The 22,268-nt window shown below is 39.3% G+C and overlaps 1 protein-coding gene across 1 annotated transcript in view; it reads right to left on the bottom strand.

The window, feature by feature from the left end:
• The window catches only part of CFAP99 (cilia and flagella associated protein 99), a 58,943-nt gene that overhangs the window by 2,457 nt on the left and 34,218 nt on the right, over window positions 1–22,268 (bottom strand). The window contains exons 9-14 of the mRNA XM_074821347.1: window positions 20,739–20,827; window positions 16,695–16,899; window positions 14,850–14,991; window positions 13,508–13,659; window positions 7,777–7,982; window positions 217–379 (exon numbers count right to left, since the gene is read on the bottom strand). Of these exons, the coding sequence (XP_074677448.1) occupies window positions 217–379; window positions 7,777–7,982; window positions 13,508–13,659; window positions 14,850–14,991; window positions 16,695–16,899; window positions 20,739–20,827 (957 nt within the window). The remainder of the gene's footprint in view (window positions 1–216; window positions 380–7,776; window positions 7,983–13,507; window positions 13,660–14,849; window positions 14,992–16,694; window positions 16,900–20,738; window positions 20,828–22,268) is intronic.

Raw genomic sequence — 22,268 nt, 5'->3', positions numbered from 1 at the left:
TATGGATGAGCCCTGCTCTGTGGTAGCAGAATGTGTGACAAGAAGGTGAGGTCAAGGCCATGGTTTGGAGAAATCGTGCCTATGCAGGAAGCAGGCTATTGCCAGTCATGTACGGCACCATCTGCCTCTGCCCCCCTTGCCAGTGCTGGCAGTTGAGCAAAGGTCTGTGAACAGCAGATCTATTGCAGAGCTTTTCTCCTTATGTAACTCCCAGACCTTCCTTGATGCGATGCTGGTTTTCTGGGGGGTAATCTTTAAGAGTCCTGCTTGCTTTGTACGCTCCATTTTTTTTTCTAGAATCTTTTTCTGCAGGTTTAAAATGCGTTCATCTTTCATAGGCCTTTCACCAGACTGAGACTTTCTTTTTTTTTCTTCTTGCCTGCAAAATCAAAAAGAGCAATGAGAAGGTAAAATAATATCAACCCACAGAATAAATCCATCTGGGCATATATTACTTTGATAATAATGAATTTGCTCTTGCTTCTGGGAACCAGCTAGACTCAAAACAGGTTTAAATCATATAGCTTGAATGTGATATTCACAACTTGCTTCTTGTTTACAGAACAGCATTACTAAACAGTATGGAATAATTTCTTCCCACAGGATGCCATGATGACAATATCTGAAGTATTTCAAGCCTGCCATGACATTCTTTAGAAAAAGCATGTGCAGCACCTATGATAATAACTGCAGCTTTTTGCTTGTGAGAACTGTGGAGTTTTCATTATATGATCATTATTATTCATCTCGATTGCTGTATTCCTTGGCAAATGAATCTCAGTGCCCAGATTCAGAATCTATGGGATGGTGATGTATTAATAAAGGTTAGTTGGTCTAGGTGAGCATAAATTGGTAACACCATGTGCAGCATAAAACTAAGGCATGAGAGAGAGGTTATCAGACAGTCTTCCTTTTTTTTCCTTCCATTGTAGCTACTTTTCTGTCCTCTGGAGTTTACATTTTATCTGTTTTTGCTTACTTTCACCCAACTGGCACAATTTACTCACAACTTCTTCATGTAGGTTACACCACATTACATAGTGATTCACTTAACATCCAACATTTCCAGTTGCTTTCCTGAGTCACTTCCTGAACTTCTCTGCTGTTTGTGTCATGCTATCTGGTTAGGACAACACTTCCTTTATGCTCCTTAATATTGTGATATACTCTGCTACACTGAGATTAAATTTTAACACTATTCTGTAAATCTAAAAATTATGAACTTTCACTTAATCTAATTGAGAACATGGATTATCTCTATGTGCATTGTAACAAGGCATTGCATTCCAAGGGATATAGGAGAATATAATAATATGTAAATACTTGATGATTAAATATTGTCAGTGGGAATAAGCAACAAAACCTTTCCTTACATGCAAATCCAGATTCTTGTAAATACAATTACAGGAAATAGAGCAAGAGATTTAACATCATGAAGCAGCAGCAGCTGCTTCTGAATTAACACTGTGAATAGTTTCTTATCCTCAGAGTAATATTCAGTTCTCTTCTACATGAAGTCATGTGCCATTCATCTACACTATTCCGGAAAGCTGCCAGTCCCATAGATTTTCAGATGCCACACCACATCATAACAGAAACACAAAGAAGGGAAGGAATGAAAAAAGAAATTTTAAAAATTCTCTTCTTCTGTGATGGTCAGTTGAGAACTTTCAGGACTCAAGATAGAAAAAGCTCATACAATCTCTGCCACCCCATATCACGTATTTCCTAAGGAAGTAAGGTTAATAGCCAGTCTGAATGGGGTACTACATACTTAGAAATATGCTCTCCAGATGCAATAGAAAATTATGTGATAATTTATGGAAAAAATATGCAGAAACCATTTTAATTTTACTTTTAAGTTTATTTACCAGCTACTAGTATTGAATGAGCACCTTGAATGAAAATCGATCTGTAAGAATCGCACTAGTTCCTAAAATGTAATGTCAAACCTTTGCTCCAAAAGATAATTTGTTGATTTTCTTTTCTTTTGGTCTCATACAAGAGTCTTCGGTCCCTTTGTGAGTCTGCCATAATTAAAAACATATTTTCCTACCAAAGACTTTGAAAAAATTTGTAATATTTTTGAAGTCCATATGTATGGTTTAACATGGTTTAACAAACTCTAGTTTTTGCTTAGTGACCTTGTCAGAAAGTACCTTTTAGTGTTAATCTACCACTGATTTCATTCTCTATTCACTTTCCATGTAAGCTATACATACAGTCAACAGCAGAAAGATTTTGGCTCACTATGATGAAGTACAGAACAATTTCATCAGTGATGGGTAAAACGTAAGGGTCTTTCTATTTAAAGTATGTTCCAGCCATTGTAAACCGCAGTTGACATCCCATATTTGTTGTCTCAATTATTTCCTTAGTAAATGTAATGAATTTTTAAAATGTATAAGTATTTTTTTACTTCACATTTTACAAAGTTGTCATGGAGTTTGACAGTCCAGCGTCTTCTTACTTACATATCCCTTGTAATTATTTAACTATCTGCCCTGAAATTTAGCATCTGGCCAAATGGACTGTAGGTCCAGTAGGTCATCCGGACTATAACTGAAGCAGCAGCAATTCAGCATTAAAGGTTTTTCTGCAGGAAATTAAAACACTTGAAATAGTTGGATTAGGTCTTCCCAGCTGTGTTTAAAAAATGGGGAATTTGAAGATTTGCATGGAGGATTCCTCCTGAAAACTACATTTTGCTCTTCATTTACATTTTCAAACTCCAGCTGTACATTAAAAATATAAGGAGATAGAGGTATGACAGCTCTTAACTGACTCAATACTTGTAGGAGATGGAGTAAAAATGTCTACTTGACCATTCTAGGCATCAAAATATTAACTTAAGCAGTTAGGACTATATTTATAAGCTCACCTTACAAAATGGAGTTTTATGCAATAAACACAAATGTATTTTTAAAAGCAGAAATAGTATTGCTTTGTAGTACAATAAATATATATATTTTTAAAATTTCCTCATACCCTCAGTTTCAGTGACTAGGGCTGTCTACTTCACAGTACCTTACCTTTTTTTCTCTCCTGCACTATATGATTCTTAGTTATTGCAGTGAGGAAAATGAATGTATCTATTAACAGTTCCCTGTTAAGGGAGTCATTATTTTGACATTTAAAAACACTACATTATTAGATTGATTATGTTTTGTACTAATGTGAGGGATTTAAGCACTCAAAATCTGACTCCCAAAACAATTAATTTATTAAGCACCTAATTTTAGGTGGGGAAGTGATTGTTATTCGTAACAGTGTTTTCCTCATTTGAAATAAAGATTATCAATCTGTATAATCAAAGTTCATTCACAGAATCACAGAATGGGTAAGGTTGGAAGGGACTTCTGGAGGTCATCTTGTCGTCCCCCCCCCTGCTCAAATGGGGCCATCCAGAGCCACTTGCCCAGGACCGTGTCCAGACGGCTTTTGAATATCTCAAGGATGGAGACTCCACAACCTCTCTGGGCAACTTGTGCCAGTGCTCAGTCACCATTACAGTAAAAAAGTATTTACTGATGTAAATGATTGTCTTCTCATTGTCACTCATTGGTCACCACTGAGAAGAGCCTGGCTCTGTCTTCTTTACAGCCTCTCTTCACATATTTATATTTCTGATTCATCATTGCTAACAAAGTTCCTCCTTCTGTTTCAATGCTAGTGAAGAACTCATTACCAGCAGTAGGGACCAAGAAACTATATCTTACTTCCTTATTGCAAACACATACAGAACTCTTAAGTATTTATGAAATTTGCAAAATTAATGAAATCACAAATATTATGAAGTACCAAACAAAAGTCCCTTATATTGCTAATTATTCACCTTTTTTCATTATTCTAGGCTATGTTTTGGAGATCTGAAGCAACAGCCCGGATCCCTAGCAACAGCTAGGGATAGCATGGCACATGTTCCCCTGTTACATCTTTCCACTTCCATGTGCTTGTGTGTCCCTTCCCTCAGCTGTGTGCTGCATCACAGGGTTGTGCTGCCAGGGTGTTGGTGCAGGTTTTGGAGGATGGGGCTCCATTCTCCCCTCCTCACCCAGGAGGCCTTTCACCCCCTAAGTCAGACCTGGACAGTCCAGGGAACACCTGCTTAAAGGAGCTTGTTCTCCTTAGAAAGGACAACCACATTCATCCATAATCCTCCCTTCTGCTTGCTCTCCCTCTTCCTCCTCGTAACCAGCCTTTTCCCTTATCTTCCTGCCATGGCTGCCCTCACACTATTTCCACACTCCCCCCCAGTTCAAGGTCTTGCACTGGTGTGTGGTCAGTGCCCCTTGTCAAGGAGGGGTTTGAGCACTGCAGAGGCAGAGAGCGAAGGAGTGCTTTGCCACCTTGGCAAACACGCCATCGTTTGTAATCCAGTGCTGAGACCCCAGTGTGCTACACCATTACCACAGTGTGAGATGGGGATGGGGTAAACTTTTGTGTTGGTGGGAGTCTGTGCATCTTCCTCATGTACACGGAAGTCAAGGAGGATTAGTGTCAGTTCAGAGTGCCACACTGGAACTGCAACCTTCATGTGGATGTTGCCCTGACTTGGAGAGGGGAGGAGGCTTGGGCAGCAGGCACTGTCATATCACTTGAAAATGAGCAGGAAAACAAACAAGGCCAGAACATGAGTGAGAACAGAAATAAGGCTGGCTTCCATCTACCTTACATATGTGCCAGTGACTGGTGGGGGCATGGATGTGCTACTGTCATCTATGTGGGACAAACAAAAGGATGGTGTGGTGTTCACTAGCTGGGCTTGAAGAGGAGCCAGGAATTGAGTATGTGAAGTTTTGTGAGGTAACTCCTCTGGACAGTTTTAAACCACATGAATGGTGAGAGCACGCAGTCCCAAGATTGTGCTAAATCCAATCCAAAGTAAAACCCCCCAACCACAGATAATGTGGATGGAGGGAGTCTCAGCACCAACTGGTTTGATCTGTTGCTTGGTTCTTAGTGCATTAAATTACTTGCAGTAATAGATGTAGTTCACTGGAATGAAATGGAATTGTACCTGAAGTATACAGGCACATAACTTTAGTACATTAGCATGTATTCAAACATTTGTAAAACTTTTGGTGCTCATGTTCGAAAGCTGAGAACTCAAATGTTTGTCCACTTCATATGCCAGTGCTGATTTTCAAACTGTGTGAAATTCTAGCAATTAAAGGGGTCTCCTGCATATATACTGAATTGATTCTTAAGTGTTCTGCAAGCACTCACAAAGCCACTGCTGTGATGGATGTCATGGCTTGCAGACTATTAAGGGCTGATGTCTCTGTAATTTTTCATGTTCCATTTCCTATTTTGTTTAATATAGCTCATTATATGCTTGCTCAATGTGCTGCTTTTGTGTTGATGTATGTCTGTTTGTAAATAATATTGAAAGGAACCTGCGTGGTAGGGACCCAATTAAACTCCAGCTGACACTAACTAAAGCACATTTGTTTAAAAAAGCTTAGCTGCCATACTTTAGCTGATTAGCAGTAGCTTTCAACATAACACAATTTAAGATATAACATGTAATTTTATATTGATGCATAAGGATATCTTATGAGGACCATTGGTAAGATTTGCTATTCTATCCCTATAATTATGAATTAATTCTGTAAACATAAAAATTTGCCTTTTACATCTCCTGTGCAGCATATCAATAATACAGCCCAAGCAATTAATCACTCACAATGACTTGATAGATATTACAGGATTCAAGATCTGTAAATCAGGTTTAACACACAAAGCCTATAGTTTGACTAGAGAGAAATAAAAGCTGCAGCAAAGCATCTAGCATTTGTAAATAGGCCAGTGTGCCATATTGCTGTATTAACAGAAATCACACTAGATTTGGATTCTGGATGAAAATGCATGAAATACACTCCCAAAGAACAACACTCCTGGTATACTTTGATGATGGCTCTTTATAGTTGATGCTTCTAAGTTATGTACGTAGATTGCCTGGGAGCTCTGAAAGGAAATGTCTTACATCGTCTATAATGAAACCGTATTTTCTTATTTGGAGAGCAAACAGGGCTCCGTTAAAATTACTGTATTACTTATCATTAGTCTGACTAGAAGCTTGCAAATTAAGTGCTTAATTTCATTTGGATTCAACTATCTTTGGCATGCTGGTCTGTTCTAAAAAAAATTTCAAATGTCAGGACAAAAAGTGAATCAAAGTTAGCTTCTCGTTGAAGCATAGCTTATTTCAGGATCAGAACAGTTTTAGATCTGAATTAAGCCAAAGAGTCTATTTTAAAGGAGCCCACTACTATGCAAAATTCACAGACTGCACATCTACCTTAACAAACAATTCTTTAAGTAGTTACTAGTGAAACGGGTTTTATGTATTATACAAGTTCTTAATGCCTAGTTGGAATAATCTCTAGTGGAAAGCAGTGGCTTAAGTTGCTCCCACAGGCTTTCACAACACTGAATGTTTAGTGATGAGAGTATATTTCCATCTCCAACTCCATTTCAGGTTCTTTAGTCCTAAAATCTTTTCTCTATATATGCCATAGAAGAGAGGGTCACTGATCTATGCAGTCAATCCACTGCAGCTGCAGTTATTGATTCATTAAATTCATTAAACTATCTTCTTAAGTACTAACATAGTAAAACTCCAGTCTTTGGAGATTAACTGTCAGCAACAAACCAATTTAAAGCTGGGACTAGTGAAACCTAGTTAAATGAATACATCAATACTGCCTTCTGTAATTGAGATTTAGGACTGGATGATAAATCAATAACGTGAATTGAACTCTAAGAAGCCCCCTTCAATATCTCAGCAATAAACATGAATCTAAGAATGTCTGAAGACATATGTTTTTAGCCTGATAGAATATGTCTTTAGACTGTCAGCCTGAACATGTTTGTAAAATAAATATGGCAAGACAAGGACTAACCTCCCAAACCCACAAAAGTGAAAAGGTGAAAGACAACTTGCAAGAAAACAATGGCAAATAGTGAAGATTCAATAAAAATGGCATAAGATCAAGAGGTATGCCGTATTTTATACTTTTACCCAGGCTTTCTTCCTGCTCAGCTTTATTTGTAAAGAGCTTTAACTTAGGTTTTAAACTCTTTGTGGAAGGGACCCGTCTTCTCCATATGTGAGGCATCTATGATGGTTATGGATCCTTTATGACGATGAATAATAAATATGATAATGAATAATAAATATGAATCATGAATACAGAATTTCATAAGAGCCTGTAAGCAAAGAATTTTCTCTTTGATCTACTGCTATAAAGTATTTAATTTATAACTTATTATTGTTATCAGAAAATCTCCTTCCTAAAACATTTTTAACTTCTAGAATAAGGCCTGCCTTTTCACATAACAAATGAAGTTCAAGGAAGAAAACTATAGCCCTAATGTATTGGTTTAGATGAAAATGAGAAACCACTTTAAGTAGCAAGCTAGAATGATTCTAATAACATCAAATTAGTTCTGATTAGCTGAAAAGGGACAGAAGAAAGTCAGAACTTCTTTCTCAAGATATAGTATTAGCTCTGAATCCTGGGGCAATACTGTCAACACTAGCCTACAGTGTCTTCAACCATAAATGATGAAAAAGATTTGTTAAATCTGATGCAAATTATTTTCAAGAATGAAAAGGAAATCCAGGCCTCCAGTGTAATCCTTGCCAAAAGTCATACTGATTTATAAAAGGGCAGTATTTTGCTCTCTACTTGTTTTTCTCCTCAAGGGGCTAGCAAAATATTAACAAAGTTGCAATGTCTTAAATGTCACATGCTGTTTTATACTGACTTTAAAGCAGCTGCTCGTCCAAGTTCTGCTCTGAACAGGGAAATCTGGTCCAGTTTGTCTAGAAGAAGTTGTTCCTTAGCTTGTTTTTCATGAATTATCTGGTCTCTCTTCTCTTCCTCTGCTGCCTTCTGTGCTTCTCTGAGTAGAGCGAGGCGTTCACGTAGTTCCACTATTGACATTTCACAAATTAAACCATGGCCACCAGTCTAAAGAACATGAAACACAGGTTTAAATAACACTGTAAATACCAAGGGGACAGTAAATGAGTAAAACCAGAATATTTTGACTGTGTTCCAAATCATGCTGAATATATTTTGACTTCAAGAAATACAGGGATGCCCTAACCTGTTATTTACAAGCTGTTTTTAAGGTGTAGAGCTTATCTTTTCGTATGTGTAAAAACCACAAGGCTCATAAAACAATTAATGAAAAAATACTGGAAATATACAGTAGATTAATCATAAATACAACATATTTGCTGCCCCAAAACCTGACTTATCTTTTAGTTTTATTAGACTTTTGAAGTTCTAAAATGTGTAAAACTGCTTTTTTTTTTTTTTACTTTGTAAAATCAGAACATACTTTACACTAAAAAATATGCATTTTTTTGTATTTATCTATTTCCAAAGTATGGATTTGATCTATGATGGCATCTACTGTTTTTATCTGAAAAGAGCAGAACTAAACAATGCTTTGTCCCCAGGAAATTCAGATCTTAATGCCCAAAGTTAAAATATTCAAACCCGAATGTTTAATGAAGGCTTTTTAATATCCACTTTGCAATGACAGTGATAATGAGCCTGATTCTGAGATGTGAAGAGAGACTTCTCCACCTTAGTTTGCATATGAACACAGATAATTTCTAAACAGATTTGTGAACCCTTGGAAGTTTTTGACCCTTGCTCTTCCATATACTCTCTGTTTCTCTATGTCTACATATATATACATCTGCATATAGGGCAAACTCGCATAAACCCACATAAATACTGAGCTTCTGTGTAGAGTTCTTTGCAAAATTTAATCCATTTCACCCCAATTTCTTTTGCCCATCTTAACCTAGGCACACAGCTTTGGTGCGTATCTTGTACCATAGCATGTTATAGAGGAATATATGGGTGCAGGAAGTCAAGATGACTCTTGCTTTACAGTTGTATAACATTAAGAGTGAGACACTGCTTAGGATTTAATCACAAAGACCTTGGTGTACTTAGTTCTATAGAATTAGTGACAGAAAATTAATGACAAAGTTTGGAAAGGATGAAGGGGGGATGTGTGGAATCCAAAAGAACAAGCGCTCCTCCAGATTGTATTTCTCAGACTGAAATTAAGTGGTAATGATAAACATATGTAAGTAAAACTCATTACAATCCTTTTAATGGAGAGAAATTATTCAGTTAAAAAGCCTTCATTTTTTCAAGCAATCCTTTTTAGCAGGAAAAAATGCCCTGAGCGAGTTGTTGACAGAATAGTAGTTGCCTTTCTGCTTTTGAGCTTTTCATAAAACAGAACATGAAGGGGAAGGAAAAAAAAAACCACAGGAAAAGAGAAGGATGCTCTGTCATAGACAGATGCTCAGACTGTCAGTTTGGCTGCACGAGCTGACCTGGGTACAGTCCCTCTTCTCTGGTCTGGGATGCCACCTAAGCAGTCTAGTCAGGTACTCATCCTCCAGTGATCATTTTGTTCAGAGCAGTGGGTCCATGAAACAGAGGGAAAGCCAAGAGAGATGAAGAAACCAGTAAGGTGGGGCAGGAGGGGCAGGGGCAATAAAACCACAAAACAGAGTATGACAAAAAACCAGACTTGGCTCTCTGCTGCCACAACATTGTGCTTAAGAGGGATTATTATTGAGTTAGTCTGGAGAATCTAATGATACAAACTTGTCAGTGAAGGAGAATGTGTCTTGGGTGGCCATCCCTGGGGACTCCTTTAAGATTTCCAAGAGTCCCTCCTGCAGTTTTGGTCCCCATAGCTTCTCTTTATAAAGCTCCAGAAGCTGAGTCAGTAAGAATAGATCATCATTCTTTTTTCACCTAAATTCTCACTCTTCAATTTTGTCTCAGTGGTTTCTGTTTCCATGCTCCTCATGTGTACCAAACATGACCTAAACAATGCTCACCAGTAGCATCAGTAGAGGACTGATAAAAGAGTTAAATATTAAGCAGTCTTTATTTTTGCATCTCTGAAAAATATGTACTACCACAGGTTACTGAAACAGTAAATGATAATTTATCTCCTTCTCAGTGCTATAATACTCTGCCTCGAATTTAAACCGTCAAGTTGTATTCACAGGAAGTGAAAGGAAAATGTTTTGCAACCAGGCGTATATACCAGTGGTAGTGTTTGAGCATGGCAAGCAGACACCAAAAAGGTCTAGGAAAGAGAATTTCCTAGAAGAATAGAATGGTAGAGGCTGAATATTTTGAGTATCTGCATTTCAAAAATACTCAGTGAAGACAGTGGAGTGGTTCCTAAAATATAAGAAGTCTTATACTCATGCAGTAGATAATGCTGGTGTTCAAGCAACTTAAGTGCCATCAGGGGAAGAACTGGTACTTTAAAAATTATGAGAATGAATGAGAATTTTATGGACACCTACTTAATTTTACTAAGGCTGAAAAAGCCTTTTGTAGAAGGAAAAAAACAGGGCAAGCTATCACCAAAGGTGTGCTAATTCACTCAGAGTGCTATTATAATAGTGAGTGTAAGGGAACTGTGAAGTTGAGGTAGAGAATCATAGAACAATTTTGTTGGAAGGGACCTTTAAAGATGATCTAGTTCCAATCCCGCTGCTGTGGGTGGGGACATCTTTCATGAGAACAGGTTGCTCAGAGCCCCATCTAACCGGGCCTTGAACACTTCCAGGGAGGGGGCATCCCCAGCTTCTCCGAGCAATCTGTTCCTGTGGCTCATCACCCTCATTGTAAAAATTTTTTTCCTTATATCTAACCTAAATCTACCCTGTTTAAGTTTAAAACCATTGCCCCTTGTCCTGTCACTACAGGCCTTGGTAAAGCATCTTTCTCCATCTTTCTTATAAGCCCCTTTATATACTGAAAGGCCACAATAAGGTCTCCCTGGAGCCTTCTCTTCTCCAGGCTGAACAACCCCAACTCTCTCAGCCTTTCTTCATAGGAGAGATGCTCCAGCCCTCAGCTCATTTTTGTGACCTCCTCTGGACCCACTCTAACAGGTCCATGTCTTTCTTATGCTGGGGGCCCCAGAGCTGGACGCAGTACTCCAGGTGGGGTCTCACAAGAGCAGAGTAGAGGGGGAGAATCATATCCCGCATCCTGTCGGTCATGCTTCTTCTCATGCAGCCCAGGATACAATTGGCTTTCAGGGCTGCGCATTGGCAGCTCATATAGAATTTTTCATCTACTGATGTCCCCAAGTCCTTCTCTGCAGGGCTGCTCTCAATCAAGTCATCCCCCAGTCTGTATTGATATTGGGGATTGCCCCGACCCAGGTGCAGGACCTTGCACTTGGCCTTGCTGAGCTTCATGAGGTTTACAAGGACCCAGTCCTCAAGTCTGTCAAGGTCCCTTTCCTCAAGTGCATCAATTGCACCACCCAACTTGGTGCCATCGGCAAACTTGTTGAGGGTGCACTTAATCCCCCTATCTATGTCATTAGGGAAGATATTAAATAGTACTGGTCCCAGTGTGGACCCTTGAGGGACACTACTCATTACTGGTTTCCACTTGGACATTGAGCCATTGACTGTAACTCTGGATGCAGCCATCCAGCCAATTCCTTATCCATCTAACAGTCTATCCATATCATTCAGGTCCATTCTCTTGTATTTCCAGTATGTATGGCATTTATGGCCACTCCATTTTCAGCAACCTTATACTTTAGTAACCCTACACTTAGGATAAGCTTGAATTTTGAATGAATTTTCCATATATGACTTGAAACCTGCTGTGTTTTTCTGCTTTGTCTTTTGAATTAAGCTAGATGGGAAAATCTATTTAAAGCCATATTCTGTACTTAGAAACAAACAGTATTTCAGTGGAAGCTCTATGTGAAGAGTCAACAGCCACTGTAAGGGCAATGAAATGAACTATGTTCAAAAATAAGATATTACTGACATTCCAGTCACCTTCATTTTCCTGAATGAGAGCCTGCACTATTTTACAGTTGTGATTGAAAAAGTAATGACGTTTCCATGTCCGTCTACATCATACCATTGTGTCTTTGCAGCCTACATCTTGTGACTGAATCATCTGGGTAACAAATGTGCAGTGAGACCATGCTAAGGGCTCTGTTTAGGGTTGACACAATGTGCAACTCTACCTGAAGCAGTAAAAGACCTATACATTGAAGTACCTTTTGGCATTTCCATGCAGACAGTTTACAGTATCTGTGGTGTACAATAATTCTTTGTAATCTTCACTTTCTCCCCCTGCTTTTTCCATTGTGGTTCAGTAATGTTTCTCCACAAATGTGTGGAGTGAGTCTGGGTTTGAAAAAAGAGAATTGCCTTCTTTGGCTGGAAAAGAAGTGGACAAGTGATGGCAGCAGCCATAAAGGCAACCAAAGAGAGTAAAGGAGGATGGCACATCTGGGGAGCTGATTTTATTCTTGTTCACTTGGAGGATGGGACATCTGGGGAGCTGATTTTATTTTTGTTCACTTATTTCACACTTTAACATTAAATGTATTCTAAAATCTGTTAAATGAGATGAGGGATTTATCTGGTGGCTGCAAAATAGTAGGTAGCCTTGGAATCAATGAATGGCTGATTTCTATTCAGAGGAGCAGGAGATAAAACCAAAGCATCATATTGACTGTTCCAACAGCCCCATGGAAGGAAGACCTGTTCCTTCTGTATGCTTTCTGCAGACTAGCCATGGATTATTTTAATTTGTGATCTTCATTTGAATACTCATGAAAGAAAAGAAGGAAAAAAACTAAAGGATTCTATTTAAAATTGCTAGTGTCATTTTATATTACTCTATGTTATTCTTTCAATGTGGATAAGAAAAATGGAAGAGTATTTTCAGCTAACCTGCTTCTGATTTAGTGGTAAGGAAACAGATGTCTGCATGATGCTGCCCAAGTCAGGAAATTCTGCAAAAGTGGGCATTGCAAAGCCCAATCTCAGGCATATCAGTTGTTGTGCATCAACAGTAAGTCTAAGACATTTGGGATACATTTACTGTAGACTTAACCACACACACACAAGTCATTTGCACAGTACATGCATAACGGCTCAGCGGGTTTTGGGTTCTTCTGACAATCTCTTTCATATACCTGAATGTTGATGGTTTTGAAAGCAAAGGAAATTAATTTTGCTAATTACCATGGCAATCACCACTGCAATATGAACAACTGTACATCAGTCCAAACTTTGTGTTCATTCAGTCCTTACTCAGGACTGACAAATCTGTGAATTTGTGAAGATGGATAGAACATGTTGTAATTACTTGCCAGTCATTTTTTGAAAGATATCAGGAAACCCAGATCCTATTGGCAAAATTCAAATTTCAAGGGAACTAAGATTTCACTTACCATCAGAATACTCTTCCTGGTAAAATTTTCATTTTATAGACTTTGTGAAAGTTTCAGTTCAGATCTAACCTTTGTGTCATGGGGTCACCTTGTACTTAATGCTGTGCATCCAGACTGTGATATATCTGCATGCAGTACACAATTCCTCTGAATATGTGAAACATATACAATATACCTTTATGTAAAAAACAGTAGTTGTTCCTTTTGAGCTTACCTCTGTTAAATCAACAAACTTGTGTCTGACACTTGGTAAAGACTCAATAGCTCGTATTTGTTGAATTAGTTCATATCTTTTCTTAAGCTTCTCCTCCTCTTCTTCTAAAGCTTGTCGAAGAAGTTCTCGACTTTCTTCACAAACTTCCTGAACTGAAAGATAAGAACTAATCTCTATTAGCTGGTTGCATATTTTAACAAGTAGTCCATCTGGAGGAAAATTCATATGCATTTGTGAATAACAACAATACTACTGATCTAAAGGTACTTGAGGGAACAGTCTGTCATTGGTGGGAGGAATGATTAGAGAAACAAATTAGTACTTCCCACCTCCACTATCTATCATTCTATTCAGCACATAAACATACTGTATACATACATAAAGTAGACACTTTGAATTACTGCTTTGTAATTTCTGTTCTAATTAGTGCATACTGTTTCGTTGTTTACTAGAAGGATATTATACACTAGCAAATATTCATAGTTTTTCAAGCTATATATATCTCCTAGAAATCACTGATTTGCAAAGGCTGGTAGGCTTTGCTAGCCCATTTCAGAATGGCTAAATCCTCTGCCCACCTCAACCCTTACTGATACAAGTATGGAGATACACAAGCAGAGAAAAGTCTGCTTACCAAAATATGCACAACTAGCGATAGCCTGTTCATACAGTGAATGCACGGCGTCGCATTGGAATGTGTATAGTCATGCCAGTCAGAACAGCCTTCTCCCTGGACTTCATTAGCTAATGCGTTCACTGAAAAATTTTCTTTAAGACTAATGGAGGATGAGTAACATTATTTCCCTACATCCTAATGACTGGTCTGTCTTGGAGGTGCTACATCCTTCTCCCTTGTGGTACTGTCCTTCTAGGAGATGGCTTTTCTTTCCTTAGCTACAGTTGTTGTCTCTGGACTGTCTTCTCTGGAGAAGACAATAATCTTGAGCCATGATTCTTTCACAGTGGTTGCTAGGCAAATCCTCTCTTGATGATATGAATCACAAGAATCTGAACTTCATAAGCTGATTTGACAAAAAGTATAGTCATTCACATATGCTACGTTTAGATGGAAGGGAAACTAATTGTGTAATGTTAGTGTTGTATTTCTCCCTTATAAACAAAGAGTAATTCCCATGACCAGTAGTTTAGAATTTCTAATCTACACATTATCAGCTTATTCCTGGAATTCATATTCATGCATTCATGGGAATGTATAGCCTGGATCTTTCCCTCAACCTCCCTTGCCTTTCTGTAAAAACTTTAATTGGCCCACTACAAGAAAGATTAAGTAATTTGGGGACATTTGGCATCATCTCTCATTTTTCTGGAAATATATAAATACCTATCTGCTGTTTGTATTTCTGGAGCTTTATTTTTGCTTGCTTTGCATTCTTGTGTCCTTCCACGACCTGCTCCACCAGCTCTCTCATTTCTTTCTGTTCCTGTAGACGTTTCTCTGCATACAGGTGCATCAACTCTGCTTTCTAAATCCCAAACAAACAGGTGAATAAAACTTCTGATAACTGATGATCTGAGTGCCTCAAATCATTGAAAAAGGGCAAGGGCAATTGAATTCAAAGTATTACATCACCAACAAAGGACATTGTCTGGGGACAACATAGAGACCCAGATTTAAGTTCCCCTCTCTATGTTTTATTTACCCACAACAGTACTCCCTAACATTTGCACTGCTATTTTCCAGGGTTCACTCCCACATTTTTCTAAAAGCAGACAAAAGTCCATCTCTGGATCTGGTTGTGAGATATCAAGAAGAGTCCTAATCTAATACACAGGTGGTTGTGTGCCTGCAGAATCTTCCTGGGCCTAAGTCATATCTCTGTAACATCCACTTTTGGCTATCATGTACCTTTCTTTGTTCATCAGGAAGCAGGAAACTGGATTTTCCCAGGCTAGATTCCTTACCGTACTTTCTGTTTTAGATGGAAGGCTAGAGTTTTAAAAGAAGGAGGAGGGTTAGCATGACAGCTGTTGGTGAATGGGCAATTGGTGCTCCATACTTCTGGAGATCTCCATATGGATGAAGTGCCCTGCTGGCATCTGTTGGCAAGTGAAGGGAGCTGCCTGGAATTGGTCAGGTTAGAGCAAGTCTGATTTGCACATCCCCAAATCTATGCATATTGGGACGTTTCTGTTAACAAATAAAACACATATGCTCTGAAATTGAGGTGAATATAATAATTACAATGATTTGTGAGCGATCACACTATGCTCAGTTGTACATATTAGGGTTCACTTTAAGTTCTTGCTACAGCCTGTCTAAACAGACATGAAGACTCAATGCCAAAAAAGGTTGAAAGATTTTATAGGACAGAAAAGGAGTTTCTCTTTTCCAGCATGTCCTTTATGAAAATCTTGTACATTTGTGGTCCCATCTTAAGTTGCTGAGACACTGCAGAGACATCTGTGAGAGGTGGCCAAGAGAAAAGTACTGGCTGGCCTACAGGGCATAGCAGCAAACTGGGCTAATAGAAAAGCAAAGCATGTGATAGTGACTATGAAGACTTTAAAATCTATAGTATTAGTTATTTCTTGATCACTTGTTTAGTTTATAGGAGAAGCACTGGCAAAATGTAATGTGAGTTTGGGAAAAAAATGAAAAGATCTAGCAATGTTTTGGGGAAACTGTAGTTTGCCAGATAGGAAACTGTGTGAAAATACTTTTTGGCATAAATATTCAGTTTTCCATATATAGAGATCCAAAGAGGGTTCTCTGACTGAATTTTCCCCTAAGAGAGATCTAGGCATGTCAGATAATATGAAGTAAATTGAATTGTAACAGTTTAAGAAAACAAATTCTTTCATATTTGTGGCTCTCATTTTAACAAGATAATGAAATTAGTCATATATTGGTGATTTCATTGCAAATGGTGCTTAGTATCTCAGTATCTGTTCAAAAAGGATATGCACAATGACATGAATATAGGGGAGAATGCTTTACCCTGTTTTATTCAATTTTCTTCACAAGTGTTATCAACCAAATCAAACACTTTAATGTACAAGCATTGCTGTATCTGGAAGTTATAGCACTATTTTTCCATTGTTTGCAGACTCCAGTGAGTAAAAACACTGTATAGAACTTTTACGCCTTCTTATAGTAGGTATCATCTGTGGTATGTTTTGCACTGATTGAATGTAAGCAAAATTTGAGCAATGCTGTATGTATTACCTTTTCTCTCATTAGATCAGCTTTCATCTTATTTTCTTGAATTACATTCTGATGGGCTAGAACTGCCTCTTCATGACTCAGTTTCCCTTGAAGCCTCCTACACTCTACTTCAGACAGCTGTTCTTCCAGATCTTTTCCACGCATCTGTTTTTGCCATTCCAAGAATTCAGAGGGGTCTCCAGCCCCTTGTAGCAAATTTTCAATTCTGCAATAGAGAGGAAAGAATATGCTATTCTAGGGATCTGGCTCTGCAGCCCTGCCTTGGTTCAAAATTTGTTGTGATAGAAGGTATTTGATCTCTGTAGAGAAAAAAGGCAGTCATAGCAAAGTCATTCGAGAGATAAATTTTAATTCCAGTGTAAGAGCTGTTCCTACTATGTGGAAAGCCAGGCTGGAAGAATGCGCATGAGGGCATGGATCTGAAAGTTTTCAGTAAAACAAAGCCCCAAGAGAGGGCAAACTTTAGCTACATATGGATTCTCATAAGGAGCAGGGAGAATCAGGCTGAAGGTATGTACATTTTCTCAGAGGATTACTTTGCTTAGAGATAGAAAGAACAAACAACTTTTCTCTTCGGCAATCTTCTTGGCCACTTTAACATAGGGAACTAAAATATTTTCTGCCTAATTCTGTTCTGGTTTGTATTTTGTCAAATAAATAATACTGCTGTAATGAGGCAAAGAAGTATTCAGCAATTAAGCAAAGCCACATTCTTATTTGTTGTGCCGGCTGAGAGAGAAAAGCATAGCAAAGCCCTGGGGCAGGCCCATCAAAGTCCTTGCAGCAGAGGAGTGAAGGAGCCAAGAACTAGGGCAGAGACACAAAAATGCAGTGAATTGCGTTTTACTGCTGCTCCCCAATGCATATATATATGTGTATCTGTTTTGTGTTAAATGCCGCTGAAGATTAAATCTCATTAATATGAAATAGTGTTAAGTTACAGGGAAAATCTATTCCTTTGCTGAATGGAACAAAATTCTGCCGGATATAGTGGACAGTATCATATGTAATGTAGCTGGTAACAGAACCTGAACGATGCATATCTTACCACTAAAATCCTGATCCATATACCAAAATTTGCTAGGTCCAAAGACTAAATCCAACCTTAGGCAGTCATTCTGGGACTTAAAATGCCAACAATATTTAGTGCTTAGCCTAAGTCAGGTGGATTAAAAATAATATTCAGTCAAGATGACATGATATAGGTTGTATCTTCGTTAAAATTATTAGTGAAAATGTTCTGTAATTCTAGTTATAGAATGCAGTGGCCATTCAGGAGTCACCCTCTCCCTAGTTAATGTCAGCTGAAAACCCATGCTGCTGCGTAAGGATTCCTAATGTCAGAGGAACCCTTATGTCAGGATTCCGCAGAGCCCAAAAGGACCTGCAACCTCTTATTCCCCACCCCTGCCTAGGATTTAATTGCTTGTGTTCAAAGACAGCTCTGTTGCAGTGCAACCACATAACATTGGATCAGACTGGAGTAAAAAGAACCATGTGAGGAAGAGCTATGAGCAGTTCTGTTGTGTGTGTAGAGTTTCTCCCCCGGAGCCCCATTTAAGCTGACGTTAACAGCCTTTGTCCTTGCCTAAGCTACATGGTAGGTATGCCTGCACCCAGCCTAGTACCTTGTTGACCCTGCCTTGTTGACTTGGCTTCCTGGTTTGACCTCAGCCCTGTCTCGTCACTATGGACTCATCTAGAAATCACTGGACCGTTGGCTGACCCTGCTGCCTGTCACTGGATGTGCTCCGCTGCCTTGCCAGTGTACTGTGGAACTGAGCTGCTTGTCAGGGCACTGTCCCTACGTGCCTTGCTGTCACCCTCAGCTCCTGGCTTATCTTGCCTTGTGGAGCAGCACAATCTTAGTCTTCCATATCTCACTGTCATAGAAATGGACAGGTATTTTTATATACATATAAGCAAGTTCAAGTATCAAATTTAGCATGTAGTTGACCGCAAACCATTGAAGAAAATTGAGATGTATGAAATGATTTGGCTTATATAGAATCATAGAATGGTTTGGGTTGGAAGGGACCTTAAAGACCATCTAGTTCCAACCCCCTGCCATGGGCAGGGACACCTTCCACTAGACCAGGTTGCTCAAAGCCCCATCCTACCTGGCCTTGAACACTGCCAGGGAGGGGGCAGCCACAGCTTCTCTGGGCAACCTGTTCCAGTGTCTCACCACCCTCACAGTAAAGAATTTCTTTGTTACATCTAGTCTAAATCTACCCTCCTTCAGTTTAAGGCTGTTACCCCTTGTCCTATTGCTACATGCCCTTATAAAAAGTCCCTCCCCATCTTTCCTGTAGCCCCTTTAAGTACTGGAAGGCTGCTATAAGGTGTCCCTGGAGCCTTCTCTTCTCCAGGCTGAACAACCCCAACTGTCTCAGCCTGTCCTCGTAAGGGAGGTGCTACTCTGCCAAGCAGATCCCTGAAGAGGCCAAAACCTGCTCTCCTGAAGTCCAGCATAGTGAGCTTGCTGCACGCCCTCCTTGCTGCCCTAAGGATCTTGAACTCCACCATTTCATGGTCACTGCAGCCAAGGGTGCCCTTGAGCTTCACACTCCCCTCCAGCTCCTCCTTGTTGGTGAGAACAAGGCCCAGCACAGCACCTCTCCTCAATGGCTCCTTTATCAGTTGGAGAAGGAAGTTATCATCAATGTACTCCAGGAACCTCCTGGATTGCTTCTGCCCTGCAGTGTTGTCCCTCCAACAGATATTGAGGTGGTTGAAGTCCCCCATGAGGACCAGGGCTTGTCTGTCTATGGAGGGCCTCATCTGCTCGGTCTTCCTGGTCGGGTGGTCTGTAGCAGACCCCCACCATAACATCTCCTGTCCCTGCCCTCTATTTATTCCTGACCACAAGCTCTCGGTTGGCTCCTCATCCATCCCCAGGCACAGATCCATGCACTCCAGCTGGTCACTGACATAGAGGGCAACATGCCCTCCTCATGTCCCCTGCCTGTCCTTCCTAAAGAGCCTGTATCCTTCCATGCCAACACTCCAGTCATAGGAGTCATCCCACTATGTCTCTGTGATGCCAGTCAGATCGTAGCCCTGCTGTTGTACACATGTCTCTAGCTCGTCTTGTTATTGCCCCATGCTACGTGTGTTTGCATAGAGGCATTTAAGTTGGGCCCTGATGAAGCTGACTTACTGGCTGGAATTCCTTTGTGCTGCTCTTCAGGTGCTCTCCTGCTGACCTGTGACCCCTCTCCAGGCTCTGGGCATCTATTGCTGGCACTGGCGTCAAACTGGTAGGAGTGGGATGGATTGAGGTCCCCCTCCCCTGGCTACTTTAGTTTAAAGTCCTCCTCACCAGCTTGGCAAGCCTATGACCAAGGATGCTCTTCCCCTTCTCTGACAGATAGACCCCATCAGTCCCCAGTAGACCAGGTTTCTCAGAGTGAGTCCCAGGGTCTAAGTAGCTGAACTTAGCGCAGCTGAACCTGTGGCACCAGTCCCATAACAATTTGTCGATTCAACAGATTTGACTGGCCCTTTCAAACTCCTTCCCTTTGACCAGGAGGATCGATGAAAAAACTACTTGCACTCCAGAGTCCCTTACCGCTGCTACCAGGGCTCTGTAATCCCTCTTGACACTCCTCAGACTGCTCCTGGCTGTATCACTGGTGCCCACGTGAATCAACAGCAGTGGATAATAAATCTTTTATAATGGACATATTTTATAATGAACACAGAAGTAGATGTGTATTTGGGTCATTATTTATTCTGGAGAATCAGAATAAATATAACAAGTGATCCTTATTGTATTTTGCAAGTGAACACTAGTCAGGGTGCTAAATCAGAATACAGTCACAGTGTATAGCATCTATAGTAAAACAATGGCTTTAATGTAGACTTTCATATCAGTCCACCTTACTCTTTGTCAACCGTGTTTATAGAATAGCTTCCTAATGCCTTATGACAGATCCATTATTTTAGTTTACCTGGAATTTACTTAATTATTGTTAATGTGGTTAATTATTCTACATCCAGGGATGTGAAACATAATCTGAGGAAGAAGCGTGATTGTACCTCTTGAGCTCCTGTTCCATTTTCCGCTGATAGAGGGCACCCTCTCTTAAAATAGCTGCAGCATTTAATTTAATAGGTATATTGTCAATCTGTGAGGAAAGGGAATGTATATACTAGAGTTAGTAATGTAAACCATAAAACAGAGTATAACAACATTTCAATGGGTTAAATAAATTGACCTAAGACAGCGTAAATTTTGCTTAAAGCATTCATCTAGCATTAATCTGACATTCACAATGAAATTGCATGCTGTTCATAAACCACTCAAGCTGCTTAAGAAATCAGCAAAGTCCCCCAAGTGGATTATAAATTTGTAATCACTCTTGGACCATGTCAAATCCCATAGAATGTGTTCACTTCCTTTCTTTTTTTTTTTTCAGTGCTCATATACACAGTGTGCAAGGTTCCATCTGCTTTGGACAAAGGAAATAAACTGCTTTGCTGAAAGACAGTAAGTTAGCCAAAACCATTAAAGTAAAACACGAGCATTACCTTTCATAGGAAGGTCTCAGAAGTGTTTTACAAATAATCATTTTTATAACTTCAAAATATTTCTAAGATGATCGGCATCACCAATTGCCATATCCATTTTCTAGATAGTAGAAGTGAAGTACAGTTCTCAGTGTACTTCCCAGTGACTTCCAGGCCTCATGGTGTAACTTGGACTAGATCCTGTGGCTTCTTTGCAGTTCTTCTTAGGACTAACTTCCAGACAACCTCTAAATACTGAGGGAGGAAGGGAACAACCTTTCTGCTGCTTAAAAATGTTCCCTGCACAAGTAGGCTATTCAGAAAAAATATATCACCTTTGCAGACACATGTAAGAGACCTGATCTGAACTGAGGCAAAGCAATGTTGGTGGGATAAGAGCTGGGATCATTCCTGCAGAAAACAAAGCTTAGACATGACACATTTGACCTAAATCCAGATGAGTTTGGTGTTCAGAATTCAAACATATATTTAAATTCCAAATTAACAGCTTAATGAGTGGCTGAGAAACAGATGCACAGAATAACTCAAGCTATATACTGCAAATATTGTATGCACAAATATGTACTGCAATCTCCTGAAATACATAAGCTAACTGGAAAAAGGATGCTTTATAATTGATATCAATTAGGTAGGTTGAGGATAACAAACACATGCAATCACCTAGAAACTCACTAAGTAGAATTACTGTGTTTTCCACACAGATGGCACATTTTAATGGACAAAAATGAATTACCTGTCTGTTTCTTGGCAAAATGATGATATCTTGAAGAATTTAGGAAAAGAACCCAAACCAATGTATTTTATTTCTTTTGTTTGACTCACTATACTTACTCTTCTTAATGCCTAATGATGTCCTTCCTTCCTTTTGGTCTACTTCTCAACTCTTTGCAAAGTCTTCTGCATGATATGAATATTCTCTCCACAGCCTGTATTTTATACACTATACCATGTATAAAATGTCTACTTGAGTAGACATTTTCTCTGACACACGTAGAAATTTTTGTATTTCGGCAACTACCTGTGTATACAGATTTCATG

Source organism: Strix aluco, chromosome 4 (assembly GCF_031877795.1).
Source record: "Strix aluco isolate bStrAlu1 chromosome 4, bStrAlu1.hap1, whole genome shotgun sequence".
Lineage (NCBI taxonomy): Eukaryota > Metazoa > Chordata > Aves > Strigiformes > Strigidae > Strix > Strix aluco.
Note: the sequence above shows the minus strand (reverse complement) of the source record. Positions and strands in the feature narration are given on the sequence as shown.